The 22,595-nt window shown below is 51.4% G+C and overlaps 1 protein-coding gene across 2 annotated transcripts; it reads left to right on the top strand.

Annotated features, from left to right (window-relative positions):
* The first annotated feature begins 263 nt into the window (after positions 1-263).
* Positions 264-22,430, top strand: Mov10 (Mov10 RISC complex RNA helicase). 2 transcript variants are annotated; one of them, XM_028889929.2, is made up of 21 exons: positions 264-349; positions 451-677; positions 10,953-11,156; positions 11,520-11,755; positions 11,863-12,124; positions 13,794-13,928; positions 14,135-14,303; positions 15,719-15,873; positions 16,136-16,312; positions 16,427-16,574; positions 16,860-17,018; positions 17,235-17,338; positions 17,505-17,602; positions 17,691-17,907; positions 19,727-19,844; positions 19,959-20,150; positions 20,277-20,351; positions 21,334-21,459; positions 21,537-21,625; positions 21,825-21,946; positions 22,033-22,430. In XM_028889929.2, exons 2-21 carry the CDS (start codon positions 541-543, stop codon positions 22,122-22,124), a joined length of 3,015 nt encoding a protein of 1,004 aa, XP_028745762.1. In that variant the 5' UTR covers positions 264-349; positions 451-540; the 3' UTR covers positions 22,125-22,430. The 2 variants fall into 2 exon arrangements, with proteins under 2 accessions (XP_028745762.1, XP_037062856.1); XM_037206961.1 differs by having other exon boundaries at positions 308-349; positions 521-677; positions 22,033-22,269.
* The last annotated feature ends 165 nt before the right edge of the window (positions 22,431-22,595 follow it).

Raw genomic sequence — 22,595 nt, 5'->3', positions numbered from 1 at the left:
GCTTCCTCACTGGTTTATGTCCCCGGCAGTCTGGGGGAGGTGCTGGACGCGCGGCCCCAGTCCAGCTGCAGCCGACCCATGTCCGGGGCCCTGCCCTTTGCTCTGCAGCTTTTCACTAAGTCCCGAGGCTCTGGAGAGTGGGCGTGGGAGTAGCCCTAGCTGAGGCTCCAAGGTCCTCCCGGCTGTTTAGGGGGCCCCAGGCGATAGCCACGTTCGGATCCTGGCTAGCAGCCAGGGGAGGGAGCTTGGGGTAAGGGGAGGGCCCTGAGGGAGGGGTCAGACTCCTTAGGAAAGAGTTAATGCGAAGAGGGGGAGGGGATAGGACGAAGAGACCGAAAGGAAGGCTCAGGTAGGAGGAGGACGGAGGAGGGGAGGCTGGCGGGGAGAAGGTGGCTGGCAGGAGCAGACGTCAGAGGTAGGGGGCTTCTCCCCTTTGCACCCTCACCCCAGAGCAGCCAACTCTAAACCGCAGCGGCGACTTTCATTTTCATTTCCACGGACCCTCCTGCCTGGGCCGCAGCCGCCGCCGCCGCCGCCGCGATGCCCAGCAAGTTCAGCTGCCGAAAGCTCCGGGAGGCTGGCCAGAGGTTCGAGAGTTTCCTGGCCGAACGGGGACTGGACCTGGAGACAGATCGCGAGCGGCTGCGGGCGGTTTACAACCGCGACTTCAAGCCCAGGTACGGGCCGGCCCACCACGGGCCCCAAAGGCTCGGGGGGCCAGCGCCGGGGCGGTGGGGGCCACCTTCCCGCCGCGGACGCACAGGGATGCAGAGCCCCGGGCCGATCGGGCCGGGCCGGTCCTGGCAGACCTCCTCCCGCGCCTGCCCACGCCCAGCCAGCGCCACCCCGAGCCCGCCCGCTCTGCACAGCCCGGCCGGGCGGGGAGGGGTCGGTGCCCACGCGCGGCCAGCAGCAGCCGGGGCTCAGTGGTTGGTGGGGGAGGGGAGCCCCACAGGGAAGGCGCTGCAGGCGCGGGCTAAGCGGGGATCCCCGCCCCCTCGTGGAGGGGCGGCTGCCCCCAGGGTCCACGCTCCGGGAGAGCTGAAGAGGCCCAGGGTAGGAGGGAGAGTCTCAAAAAAAAAAAGAGCACAAACTGCGTAGGCAGTCAAACCTCCATTAGCACCTGTGGCTTCTCCATGGAGACCCGGGGCCAGGGACAGCCTCCTGGAGGCCCCTTTTCCCCATGGCTGAAGATACTTGGTTTCCTTTTCCTGTTACCACCCAAGTGAAAAATCAAAGAGACTTCTGTCAAACCATAGACGTGTGCTTCGAAACAACCTCTATCAACAGGCTGCTGCCTTGGATGGAAGACGAAGAAGCAGTTTAATTGGGATGGGTATAAAGAGTTGCACTAATAAATAATAGGGAAATGGGATTGGGGCTTAACAGATTTTTGAGAGACTTTGAGTTGCAACTGGCCAAAATGCCTGTATGGGTGAGATGTGGCTGCTGTGATTTGGGGCAAATCTTAGAAGGATTTAGTAATGGCAGCGTGGCCTGGGGTTGGGGGAGAACGTAGAGGGTGTTCATACTGACCAGAATATTAGTTATTAATGAATTAGTTTTTAATGAACATATGTCTTGAAAAGAACATTAAGGGGTTGAGCAGCTTCTGGAAAAGAGGCCAAGACGATGCTGACCTGTTTTGTGCGCCACGTTGTGCCGGGCACTGTGGGAAGGTGAAAACTGAGCCCTGAACAACAAAGGCTGTGATCCATCCGCATACAGCATATAGTCAGTAGTGCACTCCACAACAGGGGGGCGTGATGATGCGAGAGATAGCAAGGAAAATGGTGAAGGAAAGTGAAAGCCTTTGTCAACACTTCCCCACCCACGCCCTCGCCTGTGTCCGTAAAGCGCAGGGCAGTGCGGCTCTGAACCCAAGTCCAGTACTTCGGCAGTGGGGGAGAGAGCGCTTAACTTCAGATACACCGGATTGCTAGGGATTCACAGGAGATGGAGACGTCAGTGCGTGGTTTGCTGAATGGAAACATCACACACCAAGAGCGGTTCTTGCTCTAGGCAGACCAGAGAGTTCGTATCAAAGGTGGAAGGTGGGAACGTTGATCAGATCGTAGGGTAGGCTTCTTTTTAAACCTGAGATGGGCAGGCCTAAAGCTAAGGGTGTAGGGAGCCAAGCTCAGGGCCTAGTCAAGAAGAGTGCTCAGGGGACCGACTCAAGTTTAACTTAGGAGTTTGTCAGCGCCAAAGCTGGTAAACTGTTTCAGTGCAGGGCAGAAGGCACCTATGGTGGGTTGCATACTATGTGTGATAGAGGGATTGATTTGTTTATTTTAGCTGTTTTTTTTTTTTTTTTAACTGCCTAGGCTAGCCTTAAACTTCTGAACTCCTGCCTCAGGCTCCCAAATCCTGGAATAGCAGAGTTGACATAAACCACCACCATTCCTGGCTGCTATAACATGTGTTGGATTTTATCTTTCTTTTTTGTTGTTGTTGGGGTGTGGTGGTCTAAGATTTATTTTATTTATGTGTGCATGTGCACACTCTATGTATGGAGGTGCCCACAAGAGCCTAAAGAGGTCATCCGATTCCCTCCCTGGAGCTGGGGTGACCGGCAGTTGTAAGCTGCTCAACACGGGTGCTTGAGAATCTCACTCCAGCCACTGAACCACTCCAGTTCCGTTTGCCTTTTGAGACAGGATGTCACGTACCCCGGGCTAGACTCGAAATTACTACGTAGCCAAGGCTGACCTTGAATTTCTGATTTCTCCTTTCTCCACCTCTTGTGTACCAGAATTACAGGCACACCCCACCACAGCTGGGGTTTGCTCCTATTTTTTTTTTTTTTTTTCCAATTTAGTTTGCAGTGCTGGAGATTGAACCCAGGGCCTTGCATTTGCTAGGCAAGCAAACACTCCACTACTGAACGGCATCTGTAGCCCTCAGGTAATTTTTACTGTATGCACTTGTATTTTACCCAAATAAAACTGGGAGACTGGCCTTGGCCTTGAAGGAAAGATAAAGTTTTAGTGCAACAGAGGAGGAGGAAAGCCTGAGTGTGAGTTTATATCCTATCATGAGACCTACTCAGCAAAACCGAGGAATATTTGACTTGGGTGTCTTAGAGACCGTCATGGTGCGTAGAATGTTCCCCAAGTCACTCGAAAAAGCAGAAGTAGTAGTGGGTTTTATCAAGTGCCCCTCTCTCCCAGCTGGCGGAGATTTCTGCTTGGGTGGAGACTAAGTTTTCTGTGTATCCTCACCCCTTTTTAATAGTTTTTTGTATCCCAAACTGACCTTGATGACCGTGAGCTTTTACTTCTCCTATACTGGGAGTCTACCCCTGAGGGCTTTGCGGGTGCTAGGCAAACACTACTGCAAACTGAATTCCATCCCCGGCCCCTCCTGTGCAGTGAGTGAGTGAGTGTGTGTGTGTGTGTGTGTGTGTGTGTGTGTGTGTGTGTGTGGATTGAACCTGTGTCCTCAGGTTTGCTGACACAATGCCATTCTCCCTTCAGCACCTCGTCAGCCCGACGATGTGTTCTTCAAAGCCAGACCATGGTCAACTGCTTCTTCCTCCAAATTCTCATAGCTTACTCTTTCCACACTGGGGATAGCCTGTTTACAACTCAATCACACTGTGCTTCTCATTCGACCGCCGCCTTTCTCGGCACACCTTCCAGGCCCCTCCCTGCCTTTAGTCCTGTGTGTCTCAGCACTCAGTCCTCAACGTAGACTGCGTGTAGTAGATGCCCAGTACATGCTTGCAGAATCCAGTTGAATTCCAGTTGACCGAGAGAATGGGCTAGAGTGAACATAGCTAGTCACCCTTCTCAGTAGTTCTCGGACCGTCCTACTAGGAAGAATAGCTACTTTCCAGGTGGGTGACTTTGTATGACGTGAACAAGAGGCAGGAGCTGGAGCCAGCAGGAGGCCATGGAAGGAGTTGGTTTTGTTATTTTTTTTTTGTACATGGGCATGAAACCCAGGACCTTGCACAGGCGAGTGCTCTCCAGTTGAGCTCCTTACTCCAGCTCTTCTGTTGTCAACCTTTTTTTTTTTGGGTGGGGGAGGGCAGTGAAGCAGGGTCCTGCTAGGCTGGCCCGAAACTCATTGTGTAGCCCAGATTAACTTCAACTTTGAGACAATTCTTTTATCTCAGCCTTCGGACAATCCTGCCTCAACTGCCTGAGTGCTGCTGGGATGATAGCTGAAAACCTCCCTTTCAAAAGAAAAGAACTGGCAGCCTGCCTAGTGGCCCATGCCTGTAATACCATCATTTGAGAGGTATTACATTGAGAGGGGACAGGATGAGCAGGAATGTAATGGTTCGAAGCCTGCCTGGGCTATATGAGACCAGGTCTCAAAAAAACCAAAAGCACCTCGTGCCCAAAGTCCAGGGAACATCATAGAAGAGGGGTCAGAAAAAGTTAAGAGCAGGAAGCCAGGAGGGGCGCTGTGAAGGGCCGTCTTCTGGATGTGACAGGACCTTGAACTCCGAGTGGCTCGGTTACCTCCACAGCATTTCAGCAGTGGTGTGGAAGGAGGTCACGAGCGCCCCCCCCTCCAGCTGAGGACTTCAGTGGAAGGTAGTGGCTGCTGGAGAAGGAGGGTCGATTTTCTCTCAGGAACAATGACAACTGGTAGGCTGCCCATGCTCCAGAGGTGGCACCACATTCATGTTGATGTGGGATTCAGTGGGGAATATTTTGAAGGCGGGGAGCAGTCTGAGGAGGTGGCTCAGCTGGAAGGTACTTCTTGCCTAGCTTGACAACTGAGTTTGAGCCCAGGACCTATTCACACACACACACACACACACACACACACACACACACACACACACTAAAGAAAGGTGAATGTTTAAAAAAAAATTTAAATAAAGGGACATGAAATTGAGAGGAAGATGTGTGGATAGAAAATTCAGGGAGTTGGAGGTGGAGTGGGGGCATGGATATGACCAAAATATATGAAATTCTCAAAGAGTAAATAAACCGTTCATCAAAAGTAGAGGCTGGAGAGATGGCTTGGGGATTGAGAGCACTGGATGCTCTCACAGAAGACCAGGGTTCAATTCCCGGAGCTCAGAGCTCACGGCTGTCTGTAACTCCAGTTCCAGGACATTGTGACACCCTCTTCTGGCCTCTGCAGCCACCAAGCACATCACAAGTGCTGCACAGACATACGTGTAGCAGAACACCTATTCACGTGAAATAAAAACAGATCTATTTTTAAAACACAGTCAAAAGCAGATCAACAAGATAAAATAGACTGATAGAGTCAAGGTTTTATAAATATAAATTCTTGGCTTTTGTATGGAGGATGGTTTGTATCTTCCCCAATCTCCCCCGTGAAACCTGCACTATACTTGGTGGCCAAGTAGTACACACAATTCCTAAAACTGTCTGCCTGAAACAACAGTAGCCATACATTCTGTCCTGTTTTTGACTCCGTGTGTGTGTGTGTGTGTGTGTGTGTGTGTGTGTGTGTTAGAGAGAGACAGACAGACAGACTGACTGACTGACTGACTACTAGGTCTATGTAACCTAGGTAGGTTCAAACTGGCAACAGTCCTGCCTCAGCTTCCTAAGTACTGGGATGGAGGCATGCTGGCTCATGTCTGTAAATGCAGTGGTTGAGAGGTAGAGGCAGAAAGAGCACACAGGTTTAAGGCTAGCCTAGGCTACATAACTAGGCTTTGTCTCAGAAATCCTGAAAAATAAGTTCAGAGCTGATATTGACCCACTAATGAGAACTGCGCCCTGAATTTGTAAAACTAGATGTCTCTTTAGGGTCACTTCCAAGTCCATACTAGACTTGGGGGGGGTGGGGGGCGTTAGCTGCCATTTGAGCAACAAATAAAAGAGACCAGATGACAGGCAGTGGAGTCTAAGGGTGTCGGCAAAGACAAGAAAGCCTGCTGAGGATCAGTGACGCCGGTGGCTGGGAATGGCCACCGTGCCTGATGGATAAGTGGCTGGAGTCAGCATGGGGGCCGATCATGGCTACTGTTGAAAAGAGTTGTGGGAAAGAGATGAAGCCATGCATTTGGGTACTTAGCACACTACCCGGTAAGTACTCAGAAAAGTGTTCTGCTGGTAGAGATGCTGCTGCGCGCGCGCTGTCGTGGTAACCGGGCTAAGTGTGCCATACCGAAGGGTTAGCTGGGTTTGTGCCCTGTGGAGTTGCTAGTGGGCATGCGGTTGGCTCTGTGGTGATCCTGCTGCCTGTGTACAGGGTAGAGCAGGCGTGGGAGGAGAGATGCAAAGCCAGAAGTAGGGTCAGCAGTTAACAGAGCCTAGAAAAAAATGACCACAGATATGACGAGGCCCGTTGCAGAGGCAGTACACAAAAGATGTGCTAGGCAAGGCTCATGTAAGATGTAATCTTGTCGTGTGGGAGGAAGCAGCAGGAGAATCTATGCAAGTTCAAGGGGAGTCAGAGCTACATAGTAAGGCCCTGTCAGCTGTGTGACTGACCAAGGAAGTAAGAATTTAAATAAGATACTTTTAAAAAATTTCAACAGATGGCAGCAAAAATCAGCCAAGCATGTGTCATATACCTGGTGGAGGCAGGAGGATCAGGTGTTTGAGACCAGCCTGAGCTACAAGAGACCTTGTCTCAAAATAATTTTTAAAAAAGACTGTAAAAAATGTAAATAGCCGGGCAGTGGTGGCGCACGCCTTTAATCCCAGCACTCGGGAGGCAGAGGCAGGAGGATCTTTGTGAGTTCAAGGCCAGCCTGGTCTACAGAGCGAGATCCAGGAAAGGCACAAAGCTACACAGAGAAACCCTGTCTCGAAAAACAAAAAACAAAAACAAAAACAAATGTAAATAATTAGCCAGGTGGTTGTGGCCCACACCTTTGATCCAGCACTCGGGAGGCAGAGCCAGGCGGATCTCTGTGAGTTCGAGGCCAGCCTGATCTACAGAGTGAGATCCAGGACAGGCACCAAAACTACTCAGAGAAACCCTGTCTGGAAAACAAAACAAAAAACAACAAAAAAAGTAAACAGTTGAAAATTTCTGATGCTAGGGGCTAGAAAGGGGGTATTCTGAAGCTCTTACTAATGAGAACATAAATCCAGACAGCTGGTTTCGGAGGCAATTTTGCAGAAGTTCCCAGTTGTGCTGGATGTGGTTGCAGAAGCCTATAAACCCAGTATTTGAAAGGACCGACAGTAGATCGTGAGTTTGAGGCCAGCGTCTATCTCCAAAAGAAAATGACCTTTTTACTAAAGTTGTAAAAGTTCATTCATTCTCTTTGGCCCACCCAGAAATTCTGGTTCCAAGAGCGTGTCTCCCTGGACTTGTGAAAGTACAAGGTTTTGTGTATGTGTGTGTATGATGATGATAACATCAAAAACTGTGGGCAGCCTGCCTTGGTCATTGGAGAATTGACTACCCCATTTAAATTAAAGCCGTGGTACTTTCTGCAACTCTTCAGAGGCGGGAGATGGCACCATAAAGCATTGTCACAGAACAGTGTCTGTTCCTGTGTGTCTAGTTAAGGAGCGTTTATCAAGTAACAGTTGGGTGTACATCCCACCTCAACAAGAGTTTGGAGTGAAGGCCTTTCATACTGCATGTGCAATGCTGTCTTGCTTAAATATCTTAACACTTTGGTTGAATACCTTTTTCATTTTTCCTTACGCATGCATACTTAAACCTAGGTAAGTTTACCTACATAGGGCCATTATCATCTGTCCTTTTCTCTTCCTTTATTTATTTATTTATTTATTTATTTATTTTTCAAGACAGAGTTTCTCTGTGTCGCCCTGGCTGTCCTGGAACTCGCTCTGTAGACCAGGCTGGCTTTGAACTCAGAGGTCCCCCTGCCTCTGCCTCCCGAGTGCTGGGATTAAAAAACGTGTGCTACTACACACAGCCACCCCCTTTTCTATCATTCTCTTCACAGGATATAGATGACTCCTCCACATCAACATCCCATTTTTGCTCCTTTTTAAATTATGTTTATCTAGGGTGTCCTTGTGTAGAGGTCAGAGGACAACTTATGGGCGTCCGCTCTTTCCTTTCCCACATGTGTGTAGCTCTCGAGGCTGAACTCAGGTTCTCAGGACAGGCGCCAAGCACCTTTACCCATTTAGCCGTCTCACCAACCTTCTGTTTCTTTGGGGTTTTTGGTTTTTGAGACAGAGTCTTGATGTGTAGCTTTAGCTGGCATGGAACTCAGTGTGTAGCCCAGGCTGGCCTCGCACTCATAGAGATCCACCTGCCTCCGCCTCCCACGTGCTGGAATCGAAGGTGTGGGCTACCACTCTCAGCCCGTTTGTTTGTTTTTGAGACAGTATCTTTCTGTGTATCCCTGGATAGTCTGCACCCTGGTGTGTAGACTAGGCTAACGTCAGATCTGAGGTGCTCTTCAGCCTCTGCCTCCCGAGTGCTGGGATTATGGGTGTGAGCCACCATGCCTGGTCCTCTTCAGATTTTTCTCTCTCTCTCGAGGTTTCTTCTGTTTTCTCTTCCTCCCTGGCCTGTGTTGGTCTTGGCTATTCTCAGACTACAATTCCCCGGGGAGGTCCCAAGCACGAGTCCTTGGTTGTTAACTACCACCAGGGGACTCCCTAATATTATGAGATTCTGACCTTGACTTTGGTGAGAGCTCTCAGCCCTGCCTCACATAACTAGGGTTGCCTTTGGACCACGGGCATCTCAAACCCAGCATGTCTGATGCAAATGTGATGGTCCTTTTGGCTACCTACCTTTTCCCTCCTCAGGGACAATCCCAGAGCCAAAGTCCTTGATTTGGATATTCCAGATGCTTCTCTTTCCACTCTCTTATTCTCCTTCCTGTCGGTCACCAAATTCTGCTAATTGCATTCAAAATATGATCAGATCTGACCCCTCCTCTCTTTCTCCCACTGCCTCATTCAGGCCTTTGGTATCTTTTAACCAGACAACTGCAGTGGCCTTCTTCTAACGGGTCTCCCTGCCTACAATCTTGCCTCCAGCATATCCATCCTCCAATCCTGATGCCAGAGTGATCTGAAATGCAAATATGATCTTGCCACTCCCCTGCTTAAAACCCACCAACTGCAGTGGTTCTGTAACTACAGGGTAGCCTCTGACGAGGGCTGAAAGTAAGTTGTTACTACTACTCCTCTTGCTGTGATTAGACCTCTCCCTACTAATACAAATACTAACGATAGCAACTAACGTCCACCGAGCATTTCTCATCGTGCTTCAAATGACTTACCACCCTTTTAAAAGAAACCATAGCCTCTTCAATGTTGTCTGAATCATACTGCTTCGTTTCTTGGGATGAAGGAGAGAGGCAGAGTTACAGGTGTGGGACACAAGGAGATGTCCCGAGCCACAAAGGACCTTACTGTGTGCTCTTATAAGCAACCATGCTGATTGATCGCCAGTGATGGGTTACTGAGAATCACCACACAGTTGCTAGGATATGCTGTAATAACCCAGCGTTACCAACAAGCGTTGAGTGAGGTTATCACTCCTCCTCCAGATCCTCACTAAGTCCTTCAAATATGCCATGCGTCTGGGAGCATCCTCAGGCTCCTAGGTACCAGAAAAGGGGAGTGAAGGACTGCTGAAAGCCAGGGTCAAGTCCAGGCTCCCAGCCTGCCATGTAAAACCGTCTGGATCTCCCCATCTCTGCCACCTCCTGTCATCCCTTTCTTGGAACCTTTCACTGTAGTACAAACCAACTGTATGTGACACTAACCATCACTCTCCCTCACCGAGGTCTGCTTTGTGCCAAGCACTGGGCTAACGGTTCCCTGCAATGTCAGTATCTCAAGGGAGCCTCATGGTGGCCCTCTAAGGCAGGTCTTCGATCCCTACTTTATTTATTTATTTATTTATTTTGTTTTTTGCATATTTTGGCAGGGGGGAGGGGTTGGGAGAGGGGGTTGGGTTTTGGTTTGGTTTTGGTTTTGTCTTTTGGTGCTAGGGGTTGGACCTCAGGCCTCACAAACGCTAGGTAGCGTTCCTAACCTCTGAGCTCCTATAGGCCCCAGTAGTTCAAAAGACAAAGAAAGCAAGGTGCTGGTGGGTAGCCAGCTGAAGCGGCTGGGAGGCCCAGCCCCGTCACCCATCCCCATCGGTTTGCTCGTCGTGTCCGGGGAATGCCCACTCCTTCCTCAGAGACGCCCCCCCCGCCCCCCCCAGACAGTCCTCCGCGCCCCAGCCTGGCCCCCTGAGCCCTTGTGTGCTGTCGCAGCCTCTGTGCCCCATCATCACGCTGGAACGCATGGGTTCTCTCTGAGTGGTCCTCGAGGCTGGATCGAGGTCTGGCAGCTTGGAACCAGCCTCACGCGCAGTGCCTGGCACCTAACATGCCTCCTCCTCCCTCAGTGTGTGGAGCGGACTGCGCCGCCGCACACCAGGTGCCGAGCCCGCGGTCACCCCGCTGACCACTTTTCCTGTCTTCCACCTCTCTAGGCGCAAAGCCAGGCTATTTGATCTCGGGAGAAGGATCCTTTCCCTTCCTGCTTGGGTTCCACCTGCACCCTTTGACTTCCGGGGGAAACCGCTGTCTGATCCGCCACCTTGCCCACACTCTGGACATCTCTGCTCTCTATGACCCCCTTTCTCAGCCCTCCCTACAGCCTGGGACCTGTTCACTCCTATGAGCCACCTTTTCCAACGTCCCCGTAGCCTTAGCTCTTCCCACTGCACTCTTTTTTTTAATGTCCCAAAATAGTCCCCCTTTAAAAAAAAAAAAAATCCATTTCTCTCTCTGTCTTCCCAGCCAACAGCCCAATATTGGACTTTGCTTCACAGTGCTGTTTAAGGCAGTTATTTTGTGTTGGAAAGCCCCCATGCCTTGCTTTAAGTTGTTAAAAATTCCTGCCATCCCGAGCCGGAGTCTCTGCCTCTGAGCTCCATCCTGCCTTGAAGCAGGCCTGGTGTGTCCCTGCAAAGAGCAAGTCGCTCTTGGGCCTTGCCCAGCCCCCTCTGCACAGCCACCCTGCCTTCCCTCACTTCCCAGTGTCCTCTGCTTCTGGCAGCTATGGGACCCCTGCCCCTGGCTTCTCCTCCATGCTGTATGGAATGAGGATTGCAAATCTGGCCTTCGTCACCAAGACTCGGGTCAGGTTCTTCAAACTAGACCGCTGGGCCGATGTGCAGTTTCCAGAAAAGAGGCGAATAAAGCCAGGCTCGAATATCAGCAAACAACAGAGATCACTGTTGGCCAGGATCTTTCATGACAGGTGTGTGAGTGCCTGCCCTGTGAGTGGGCAGGGGAGGGCAAGGGGGAAGGATGTCTGGCTTTCCTTGGGCCGTGGTAAGCTCCCCAACCTCCCCCACCACCACACACACACACACACACACACACACACACACACACACACACACACACACACATGGAAGGAAGGAAGGAAGGAAGGAAGGAAGGAAGGAAGGAAGGAAGGAAGGAAGGAAGAGAGGCAGGGAATTAATACAGGGTAGAGATGAGTTTCCCAAGCACATCTGACACTTTACCAAGTTCCTAAGCCCGAAACCTTCCCCAGGGTAATTCCCAGCCCATGGTCCTCTCTCTCACCCCAGACCCCCTTGACTCCCACTCTCCCCAGGGCTGAGTATCTTCATGGGAAGCATGGGGTGGACGTGGAGGTCCAGGGGCCCCATGAAGCCCGAGACGGGCAGCTCCTTATCCGCCTGGATTTGAACCGCAAAGAGGTGCTGACCCTAAGGCTTCGAAACGGAGGACCCAAGCCTGTTACCCTCACTCATCTCTTCCCGCTCTGCTGGACGCCCCAGTTTGCCTTCTACCATGGTGAACAGGACCTGCCCTGCCCACTGGGCCCAGGTGAGTGCTCATCTAAGGTGAAGTAGCTCTCTGTGCTGTGGGCTCCCGCCTCGGGGTGGGGATACCGTGGGTAGGGTCTCTGCCTCACTCCGCTTACCTTCGTGCAGGTGAAAGCTATGAGCTCCATGTCTACTGTAAGACCAGCCTCGTGGGCTACTTCCCAGCCACCGTCCTCTGGGAGCTGCTGGGACCGGGGGACTCGGGGGCGGAAGGAGCAGAGACTTTCTACATTGCCCGCTTCTTAGCTGCCGTCGCCCACAGCCCCCTGGCTGCACAACTGAAGCCCACGACTCCCTTCAAGCGCACCCCTCGGCTCCCTAGAAACCCTGTATTGACCAACCGGGTAGAGGAAGGACAGAGGCCTGACCGGTAACTGGATAATGGCAGCATGGGCACTCGGGCAGACCCCCTGTGCTAGGAGACAGAGCCCCCTTCCTGAACAGTAGTTTATTCCCTCCTCTGGGTCTCAGATCCCTTTCATGTCAGAGAAGCAAGCTGCAGGAGCGTAGCAGACCTGAGGGCAGTGTGGAAATGACAGACAGCCGTAAGCCACCCAGCCTGCCCTGGAGCGTCCTGGAACGCACAGAGATCCACCTCCCTCTGCCTTCCAAGTGCTGGAACTAAAGGCATGCGCCACCACGGCCCCGCCACGCCTGGCACCTGCGATTAGATGTCTATGTTTCTGAGGGGGGTGGTAGCTGAAAGGCTTCTCGGAAGTGTTCTAAAACTGACAGTAATGGTGGTTGTGAATACACTAAACAAATCACAAAACTGTGTGTGAGTTTTTCCAGCAAAACTGATAAAAACCAGGTATGGCTCATGCCTTTCATCCCAGCACTCAGGAGGCAGAGGTCTCTATAAGTTCAAGACCAGTGTGATCTACATATCATTCCAGACCATCCAGGGCTTCATAGTGAAACCTTGTCTAATATTTAAACAAACAAACAATTAAATCTGAGAGCAAGATGTGGTAGCTGAAAGCACTGTAATCCTAACCCCTTGGAGGCTGAGGCTGAGGCAGAATTACTGTGAGTTACAGTTCAGCCTGTGCTCAAGGAGTTTTAGGCTAGCCTGGACTTCAGAGAAAGACTGTCTAAAAACAAAATGAAGGGGCTGGAGGGGTGACTCTGTTTAAGAGCACCTACCTGCTGCTCTTGCAGCAGACCTGAGTTCAGTTCCCACCACCCACGTGAGTGGCTTTACAACTGTTTGTAACTCCAGCTCCAGGGGATGTGGTGCCCTTTTCACACACACAAATCCATAGAAAGACAAACATTTTAAAATAATGAGTAATAAATGCAAACCATGTAATAAGATCTTTATAGTTATAACATGTTCCTCATTAACAATATATGTGTAGCCAGTCAGTGATGGCACACGCCTTTAATCCCAGTTCTGGAGAGGCAGAGGCAGATGGATGTCTATGAGTTGGAAGCCAGCCTGGTCTACAGAGTGAGTTCAGGGCAGCCAGAGAAACCCTGTCTTGAAAGACTCCCCCAAAAAAGAAAGAAGAAAATAATATGAAGATTGTTCCTGAAAGATAAGAATGTTACTTAGTTATTATTTAAATCATATTGCTTTGTTGTTGTTGTTTCTTCAAAAGAGCATATATTGTTTATATTTGTTGTTTATTTTTGAGAGAGTTGGGCTGTGTAGCCCAGGCTGGCCTATAACTCATAAACCTTTTGCACTCATTTCCAGTGCTAAGTGCTGGGATTATAGGCCTGTGCCACCACACCTAGCTCACAAAATATGTCTTTTTAAATATTTTAAGTATTAGACTTTACAGAAAACGAGAATGATCCAGCCTTGGACCAAGCAACTACATGAACTAGGGAGCACTGAACCCCTGGATGGCTGCTGACCACACCACAGAAGTCACTGTGGAAAAGTCTTCTGTGTGCTCGGTTCAGCAGCATGTACCAGAAAAGGGGAACAGTACAGAGGAGTGTTTCCGCAAGGCTCCATGGGGACATTTCCAGAGTCTTTGAAGATGAGGGGTTTCTGTGTTTCTGACAGGTTTTCTTCCCTCCCACAGCGCCAAGGGCTATGAACTGGAGCTAAGTTTGGCCCTGGGGACCTACTACCCACCCATCCGCCTCAGGCAACTGCTCCCTATCCTTCTTCAGGGACCAAGTATCTTCACCTCCCCAAAGGAGGTTGCCGAGATCAAGTGAGTACTGGTACTTCGTACCACATGCTCCCTCGTCTTTCTGCTGGCCTCTCCGTCCGTCCTCTCTTCACTGGTTCACCTTGAAGAGTGCGTGCTGCCCACAGCATGTTCACTGTGGGGATGGATGGATGGAGAGGGTAGAGCCCCAGAGCAAGGGAGTTGTCTGACCCACCCTGTTCCTGCCCCAACTCAACCATCCCTCCCAGGGCCCAGCTGGAGACAACCCTGAGATCCCAGAACTATGAAGTGAAGCTCCGCCTGCTGCTGCACCTGGAGGAGCTGCAGATGGAACATGACATCCGGCACTATGACCTGGACGCGGTACCCATGACCTGGGACCCTGTGGACCAGAATCCCAGGCTGCTCACACTGGAGGTTAGGGTCGGATCTGCTGTGGGGAGGGAGAGTGCATGCTGGTCAACCTGAAGGAGGTAACAGGCCATGATCTCTGACAGCAGGGCATACATACGAAAGGGATGAAAGAGTTCCTGTTTCAGAGGGTATGGACAAAGAACAGGGTGAGCTCCCTGTCCCCCAAAATGTGCCAGGACAGCACAATGGTTTTGTTTCTACTTTATTTATTTCAGGCAGCAGCCCATCTAGCTCAGGCTAACTTCAGACTTACTGTGTAGCTAAGGGTTGATCTTGAACTTCTCATCTTCCTGTGTCTACTGCCCCAGTTATAGACACGGCCTAACACACCCAGTTGATATAGGTAGTGGAATTTTAATTTAGATTTTGCCGCCAACTGGGTGATATTGGTGAGTCCCTTGTTTTCTCAGCTTTATGGATAATTCTGCGACCCTTTCAAATGTTTACATTTTGGTTTTTAAAATTATATAGATACGTGTGTCTATATGTATATACACATATATAATATATATATTATTTTGTGTGTATGCAAGATGAATAGCACACATGTGGAGGTCAGAGGACAATTTGCAGGAGTCGGTTTTCTCTTTCCACCATGTAGGTCCCAGGGATTAAATTCCGGTTGTCGGGCTGGAGATGTGGCTCAGAAGTTAAGAGCACTGATTGCTCTTCCAAAGGTCCTGAGTTCAGTTCCCAGCAACCACATGGTGGCTCACAACCATCTGTAATGGTGCCCTCTTCTGGCCTGCAGAGACACGTGCAGACAGAACACTGTATACATACTAAATAAATACATCTAAAAATAAATAAATAAATAAATTCCGGTTGTCAGGCTTGGCAGCAGGGCCCCCTTACCCACTGAGCCCTCTCTTCAGCCCTCACATTTTAAGTACATACACACAGACTCATAAGCTTGTGCTTGCTCATAAGAACAGATTAGTGCGCAAGAGTGCATGCAGGTGGGAAGGGAGAGACCTAAGATGATCAGGGAAAGGGAGTTCCACTAAAGGCAAAGCTGGAGCTGAGCTGGCCAAGAAGGCAGCTAGCTGGACTGGGGCCACTGGCCACTACATCTTACCGGAAGGTCCTTGGGTTCCCAGGCTAGGCACCTCTAGCAGCCTGTGGTCCCCACCTCCCACCCAGTTCGTGCTTTGCCTTGTAGGAGAGGAAAGCTGGGATGAGTTGAGGCGATGAGGCCAGAGCCAGGGACTAAGGCCCTCCAGTGAACACATGTGGGATAGAAAAGCTTTCTTAAGCCAGCGGTGGTAGTGGTGGCACACATGTTTAATCCTATCCCATGGACAGCAGAGGCCAACCTGATCTACAGAGTTCCAGGACAGCCAGTGCTACAAAAAAAAAAAAAAAAAAAAGGAAGGAAGAAGAAGAAGAGAAAAGTTTGCTTATGTTTATATGCGTAGGTTCCTGGTGTGACCGAGAGCCGTCCCTCAGTGCTACGGGGTGACCACCTGTTTGCCCTTTTGTCCTCTGAGACCCACCAGGAGGACCCTATTACCTACAAGGGTTTTGTACACAAGGTGGAACTGGACCGCGTCAAGCTGAGTTTTTCCACAAGGTGAGCGTTGGGAGAGCCAAATAACCAAAAGCAACCTTCAGGCTTCTAAGGCCTGGGGTTAGGAGGTCTCGCTCCCGGAGATGACTAGGACCCTGGACACAGGGCAGAGAGACCCCGAGCTGTGTGAACTACGTCATCTCCCAGAGAACTTTGTAAGGACCTCCTGGGAAGAGAGCGGAATGGTGGGAGGTGGAGAGGGTCCTGGCTCTTCACTGCCCCCTCTACCTAACTGGAACTCTCTCACTTAACTCTTTGCCCAAAGCCTCCTGAGCCAATTTGTGGATGGGCTGACCTTCAAGGTGAACTTCACCTTCAACCGCCAGCCCCTTCGGGTCCAGCACCGGGCCTTGGAGTTGACAGGGCGATGGCTGCTGTGGCCCATGCTTTTTCCTGTGGCCTCCCGTGGGGCCTCCCTACTGCCCTCAGATGTGAAGTTCAAGTGAGACTGTGGGCAGGGGCCCCGGGTTTACGTGGGGTATGGATATCGGGAATGGAGGCCCCGGGGGCTGTCGGATGACTTCAGGCTCATATTCCTGGACCCCTCCTCTGCCAGGCTGTATGATCGGAGTCTGGAGTCGAACCCTGAGCAGCTGCAGGCCATGAAGCATATTGTGAGGGGCACCACTCGGCCTGCTCCCTACATCATCTTTGGGCCTCCAGGGACCGGCAAGACAGTCACGTTAGTGGAGGCCATCAAGCAGGTGAGGCTGAAGAGTAATCCCGGGCCTGTATTCATCCCCCAGCATTTGTCCGCAGTTTTGATCCCCTCCAGTCACATGAGTGGCCCTGCACCTGAACGGTCACCCAAAGAGGAGGTAGGGAGTGAGGGTCATTATGACTGCTGATATGTAAACCCGCAGACGTGACTTTACCAATATCCAATACCAAAGTGTCATCTAGACTAGCAGGCATCAGGGAGACCAATGCAGCCTGAGCCTGCTGTCAATAAGAACCTTCTGCCCATACTGTCCTTTTCTTTGTCTCAGGTAGTGAAGCTCCTGCCCAAAGCCCACATCCTGGCCTGCACTCCATCCAACTCAGGGGCTGACCTCCTCTGTCAGCGGCTCCGGGTCCACCTGCCCAGCTCCATCTACCGTCTCCTGGCCCCGAGCAGAGACATCCGAATGGTACCTGAGGACATTAAGGTATGTAGGAAGTACAGAGAGATGCTTGGGAGGTTCTCAGAGCACCTGAAGACTCGCTGTGTGACTTCGGGTGGGTCAGGACCCCTCTGGGGATTTTGGTTTTCTTATCTGCAAAGGGGGGGGGGAGGCAGGTAATAAGTGTTGGAGGTCCAGAGCCAGGAGGAGAGTGAGAAAGGAAAGAGCCAAGCTGATTTCACATCCTCTCATAACCCACAGACCTGCTGTAACTGGGATGCTAAGAAAGGAGAGTATGTATACCCTGCCAAGAAGCATCTCCAGCAATATCGGGTCTTAATTACCACCCTCATCACTGCCAGCAGGTAAGGGATGTGTGGGATTTGTTCCTCAGCTGCTAGTATAAAGTAAAGGGGTATAGGGCTAGGGAAAGAGGAAGGCTTCCTGAGAGCAGAGTGAAATGAAGGGCCAGAGTTCAGGTTTGGTAGTTGGGTGCCTGGGAATGACCCCTGCTTGGCCTGACACTCCCAGGTTGGTGTCAGCCCAGTTTCCCATCGATCACTTCACACACATCTTCATCGATGAGGCTGGCCACTGCATGGAGCCCGAGAGTCTGGTGGCCATAGCAGGTGAGGGGCTCAGGATGGGCTCTAGGTACACCACCCCACGCCAGTTGGGTAAAGTCCCACCCTTTAACCTTTCCCCCGTGCCTCTCAGGACTGCTGGATGTCAAGGAAACTGGCAATCCAGGAGGGCAGCTGGTGCTGGCTGGAGACCCTCGGCAGCTGGGCCCTGTGCTCCGTTCGCCCCTGGCGCAGAAGTATGGGCTTAGCTACTCTCTGCTAGAGCGCCTGCTCACCTACAACTCCTTGTACAAGAAGGGCCCCAATGGCTACGACCCCCAGTTCATCACCAAACTGCTCCGCAACTACAGGTATCACTGCCCCCACCTCTGCTGCTTATCAGGTTGAAGGGGTGGGGGGTGGGGGGTGGGTGTCTCCTTGGTTAGCCCCCTTACAGCTACTTGTCTTGTGACTTAGCAGGTAGCTGCTTCTTGGACCACTGGTTTATCTGCATATCAGAGGTCCTCAGACCCGAATGTATCTGGATAGGTCTAAGTTTCTAGGCAATCCAACAAGAAAATAGGAAGGGCAGGGAACATGAATTTTTCCTTAAAACCATTGTTAGTTGAATTACACGTACAACTGAGGCCTATAGACTTGTAGTTTTTATTTTTTGTGGGGTGCTGGGACTTGAGCCCAGGACCTTGCATATTGCATTCAAGTGTTCTACCACTAATTAATGTACATGCCCTGCTCTCCTCTCCCCTTTGAGACAAGGTCTGCCTGTGTTGCCTAGGCTGCTCTGAACTCTTGGCTGGAGCAATCCTGCCTCAGCTTCCTGAGTAGCTAGGATTGTAGGCGCATACCACCCTCACCATCTTCTTCTAGTAAGTTTAACATCAGTACTTAGGTCAATGAGAATTTGGTAAATCTGGGACTGCACAAATGCCTCAGCAGTTAAAAGTGTTGCAGAGGGGATGGAGAGATGGCTCAGAGGTTAAGAGCACTGGCTGCTCTTCCAGAGGTCCTGAGTTCAATTCCCAGCAACCACATGGTGACTCACAACCATCTATGAGATCTGGTGCCCTCTTCTGGCGGGCAGGGATACATACAGACAGAACACTGTGTACATAATCATAAACCTTTTTTTTTAAAAAAAAAAAAAAAAAAAAGTGTTGCCGGGTGGTGGTGGTGCACGCCTTTAATTCCAGGACTCGAGAGGCAGAGGCAGGCGGATCTTTGTGAGTTCAAGGCCAGGCTGGTCTACAGAGTGAGATCCGGGAAAAGGTGCAAAGCTACACAGAGAAACCCTGTCTCAAAAAAAAAAAAAAGTGTTGCAAAGAGCCTGTGCTCAGCATCCATGTCAGGTGGGGATCTGACACCTATGGCCTCCGGTCACCTGCACACACACACACACACACACACACACACACACACACACACACACACACACACACCACATTCTCACATACACATAATTAAAAATAATAAAAATCTTTTAAGCATTGAGTAAATGTAAGCTGGGCCGTGGTTGTCTACCATTTGGAGGTTGAGTGAGATAGGATTCAAGAGTTTAAAGGCTAGCCTGGGCTACTTAGTCAGACACCATCTCGAAATGGCAGGGCTGGGCTGGATTGATGGGTAAAAGTACTTGCTGTACACATACCTAGCAACCCAGGTTGCATTGCCCAACCCGTGAACCTGCTTATAGGTAGAAAGAGAACTGGCTCCACAAGGTGTCCTCTGACCTCCACACACACACACACACACACACACACACACACACACACACACACACACACACGGCATAGCATGACTGCCCACACCACAGTGATCACTGTAAAAGTCCTGTAAATGCTTTTGTGTTGATACTTACATTTGGGGGGTTTAACCTAAATTCAAGAGCAGTGATAATAGATGATCATTTGTTTTTGGACTGTCCATCTTGGGTAAACTAAAACCTGAGCGTGGGTCCTAACTTCTTGGTTTTTAAAAGGAATTTGGCTGGTCAGTGAGAGCCCCAGCCTGGCTGCTTATTAGAACCACATTTGGCTCAGCTTTCTGTCTTTTTACAGCACCAGGCAGCAGACCCGGTCATGGCCTGAGGGCCAGAGGCTGGGGGTGGGGAGCACGTGGAGCAGGGCTCCCCCGAGGGGCCTCGACCTTGTTCTTTCTCCTCCTGCCTCTTAGGTCTCACCCCACCATCCTGGACATCCCTAACCGGCTGTACTATGATGGAGAGCTGCAGGCCTGTGCAGACGTGGTAGATAGAGAACGGTTCTGTCGCTGGGAGGGGCTGCCTCGGCAGGTGAGGCCGAGCAGGGCAGGGCTCCAACCCTGGAGCCCTGATTCCCTGGCTGGGTGGGAGGGTAGGGAGGCCGGGAGATCAGCCTGAGGGTCGCTCTCGCTCCACTGTGTCCAGGGCTTCCCCATCATCTTCCACGGCGTGATGGGCAAAGATGAGCGAGAGGGCAATAGCCCATCCTTCTTCAACCCTGAAGAGGCTGCCACCGTGACGTCATACCTGAAACAGCTCCTGGCCCCTTCCTCCAAGAAGGGTAAAGCCCGCCTGAGCCCCCGGAGTGTGGGCGTCATCTCCCCATACCGGAAGCAGGTCAGGCCCTCGGTCCAAGACTAGGACTTCCCTCTTTGCCCACCAGCACCCTGGCCAGCTGTCTGCCTCTGCCTCCCTCTGTGAGGGTGATGGCATGAGAGAAATTCACCTATCCCCTCCCTCCAGGTAGAAAAAATCCGTTACTGCATCACCAGACTCGACCGGGAACTTCGAGGGCTGGATGACATCAAGGATTTGAAGGTGACATGCACCCTGTGTTCTCTCCCAGCCTTCCGTGTGCCTCTGACCTCAGTCTGTGTTGTGCCCTGTTTCCTCAAAACGAAACTGGGGTTTCCCCCAGGTAGTTCTGAGATGGAACCTGGAGGCCTGCCTATTTAACAAGTGCCGTGTCTTTCTTATCAGTCAGGTGTGTGGCCTCTGCCCCCAAGGATGAAGTCCAAACTCTCTAGACCAACCCTGCCTGTCATGTGATCTTATCTCCTTGCTCCCTCTGTAGCTTAACTCTCCGTCTGAAGGGCTGGCTCAACACTGATTCAGATAAAAATCACTTGGAGAACTTTAATAGTATCACTGCTTTGGTCCCACCCAGCCAATTACCATAGCTGTCTGGAGGAAAAGCCAGGGTGGGTTTTTGTTACTCTTTTGTTTACTATTTATTAATTTATTTTTGGTTTTCAAGACAGGGTTTCTCGGTGTGGGTAGCCCTGGATGTCCTGGAACTCACTCACTCTGTAGACCAGGCTGGCTTCAAACTCAAGAGAGTGTCTGCCTCCCGAGGACTGGGATTCTAAGTGCCATCACCACCCAGCTTTGTTTTGTTTTGTTTTTTGTTTTGTTTTGTTTTGTTTTGTAAAGCTCCAGGGGTGATTCTGATGTGTGGAGCCAGGGTTGAAAACCACTGCTTTATGATTTACAGGCCTCTCCCTCAGATATTCTGACCAGATTAGTGACTGTCTCCAGGGAGAGCACCGGGCAGTGCCTGCCATTTGATTCGCTTTGAACCCTGTCCAGCCCCCACCCTGGAACTGGCTCTGTTCTTAGGCAGGCCTCCCCAGCAGGCAGGCCTCCCAGCCCCTTCCTGGCCCTGCACTCCTCACTGATCTACAAGTAACCAGTGACTTGTCTGTACCTTCCTGGCCGGCCGCTTTGCCTCCTAGGGCGGGTCTGTCCCCATGGCTCCTCTTGAGCCTGCCCGGTCTCGAGACCTGCCTCTGCACTCTAGGTGGGCTCTGTGGAAGAATTCCAAGGGCAAGAACGAAGCGTCATCCTCATCTCCACCGTCCGGAGCAGCCAGAGCTTTGTGCAGCTGGATCTGGACTTTAACCTCGGTTTCCTCAAGAACCCCAAGGTTAGAAGGCTTGTGGGTGGCATGAATTCTTCCTCAGGGCCTGTCCCTTCCATGACATCACCACTTCTTCCCCCCAGAGGTTCAACGTGGCTGTGACCCGGGCCAAGGCTTTGCTCATCGTAGTGGGCAACCCCCTCCTCCTAGGCCATGACCCGGACTGGAAAACGTAAGCATTCCCACCCCATAATTGCTCTTGGTGACCACGAGCCCTGAAGCACCCGCTTATACTCAGTCCTCAGATCTGTTGCTGTTGACAATGCCCACCCTGAATTCTTACATGAAGCTGGGCCACTCTGCCTTCTTTCTGCCTCTGCTCCGCAGCCAAGCCTGCACAGCTACCCTGCCAATGTCCCTGTACCCCACAGATTCCTGGAGTTCTGTAAAGAAAATGGGGGCTATACTGGATGCCCCTTTCCTGCTAAACTGGACCTGCAGCAGGGACAAGACTTGCTCCAAGGTCTAAGCAAACTCAGCCCCTCTACCTCAGGTACGGACGGGCCATGGTGGGCCAGGCAGGGGGCGCTGTGGGAAGAAGAGGCAAAGCAAAGCAAGTATGTCTCCTTTTCTTCCTAGGGCCCCGCCGTCACCACAGTCTCCCCCAGGAGCGGGATGGCGAAGGGGGCCTGCCCTTACAAGTGGAGCCAGAGTGGAGAAATGAGCTCTGAAGACACAGCTGCCGCCTTCTCACACCAGCCAAGCCTTATTGCTGCCCATCCCTGACCCAGAACCCAGCTCACCTGTCCACCGAGAGACAGGCAGGCTGGGGAGTTTACAGCCCGGACCGTCCCGCCCCTTCCTCTGCTAGGGACAATAACCCAAGCTGCTAAAACTTGGAGGAAGGGGATGAGGAAAGCTTTTTTTCCCCCTCTCCTTTGCCGTGCTGGGGATGGAACCCAGAGCCTCGAATATGCTAGGCAAGCAGTCCACTGCTGAGCTGCTTTAAGAAAAACAAAATGCCGTTCTATGCAAAAGCCTCTTGCTTCCGTCTCATCAGCCTGGCCTCGCTTCCTGTGCCCCGGAGCTGACCCTCCAGGAGGGGATCTGTCCAGAGCCACACCCCTTCAGAACTACGTGGAGGACAAGGAACCCAGTGGACAGGGAAGCCACCCACAGGCTTCTATGTTTAGCCAATGGTA

The sequence above is a fragment of the Peromyscus leucopus genome, chromosome 6 (assembly GCF_004664715.2).
Source record: "Peromyscus leucopus breed LL Stock chromosome 6, UCI_PerLeu_2.1, whole genome shotgun sequence".
Taxonomy (NCBI): domain Eukaryota; kingdom Metazoa; phylum Chordata; class Mammalia; order Rodentia; family Cricetidae; genus Peromyscus; species Peromyscus leucopus.
This window is presented reverse-complemented; position numbering and strand designations above follow the sequence as displayed.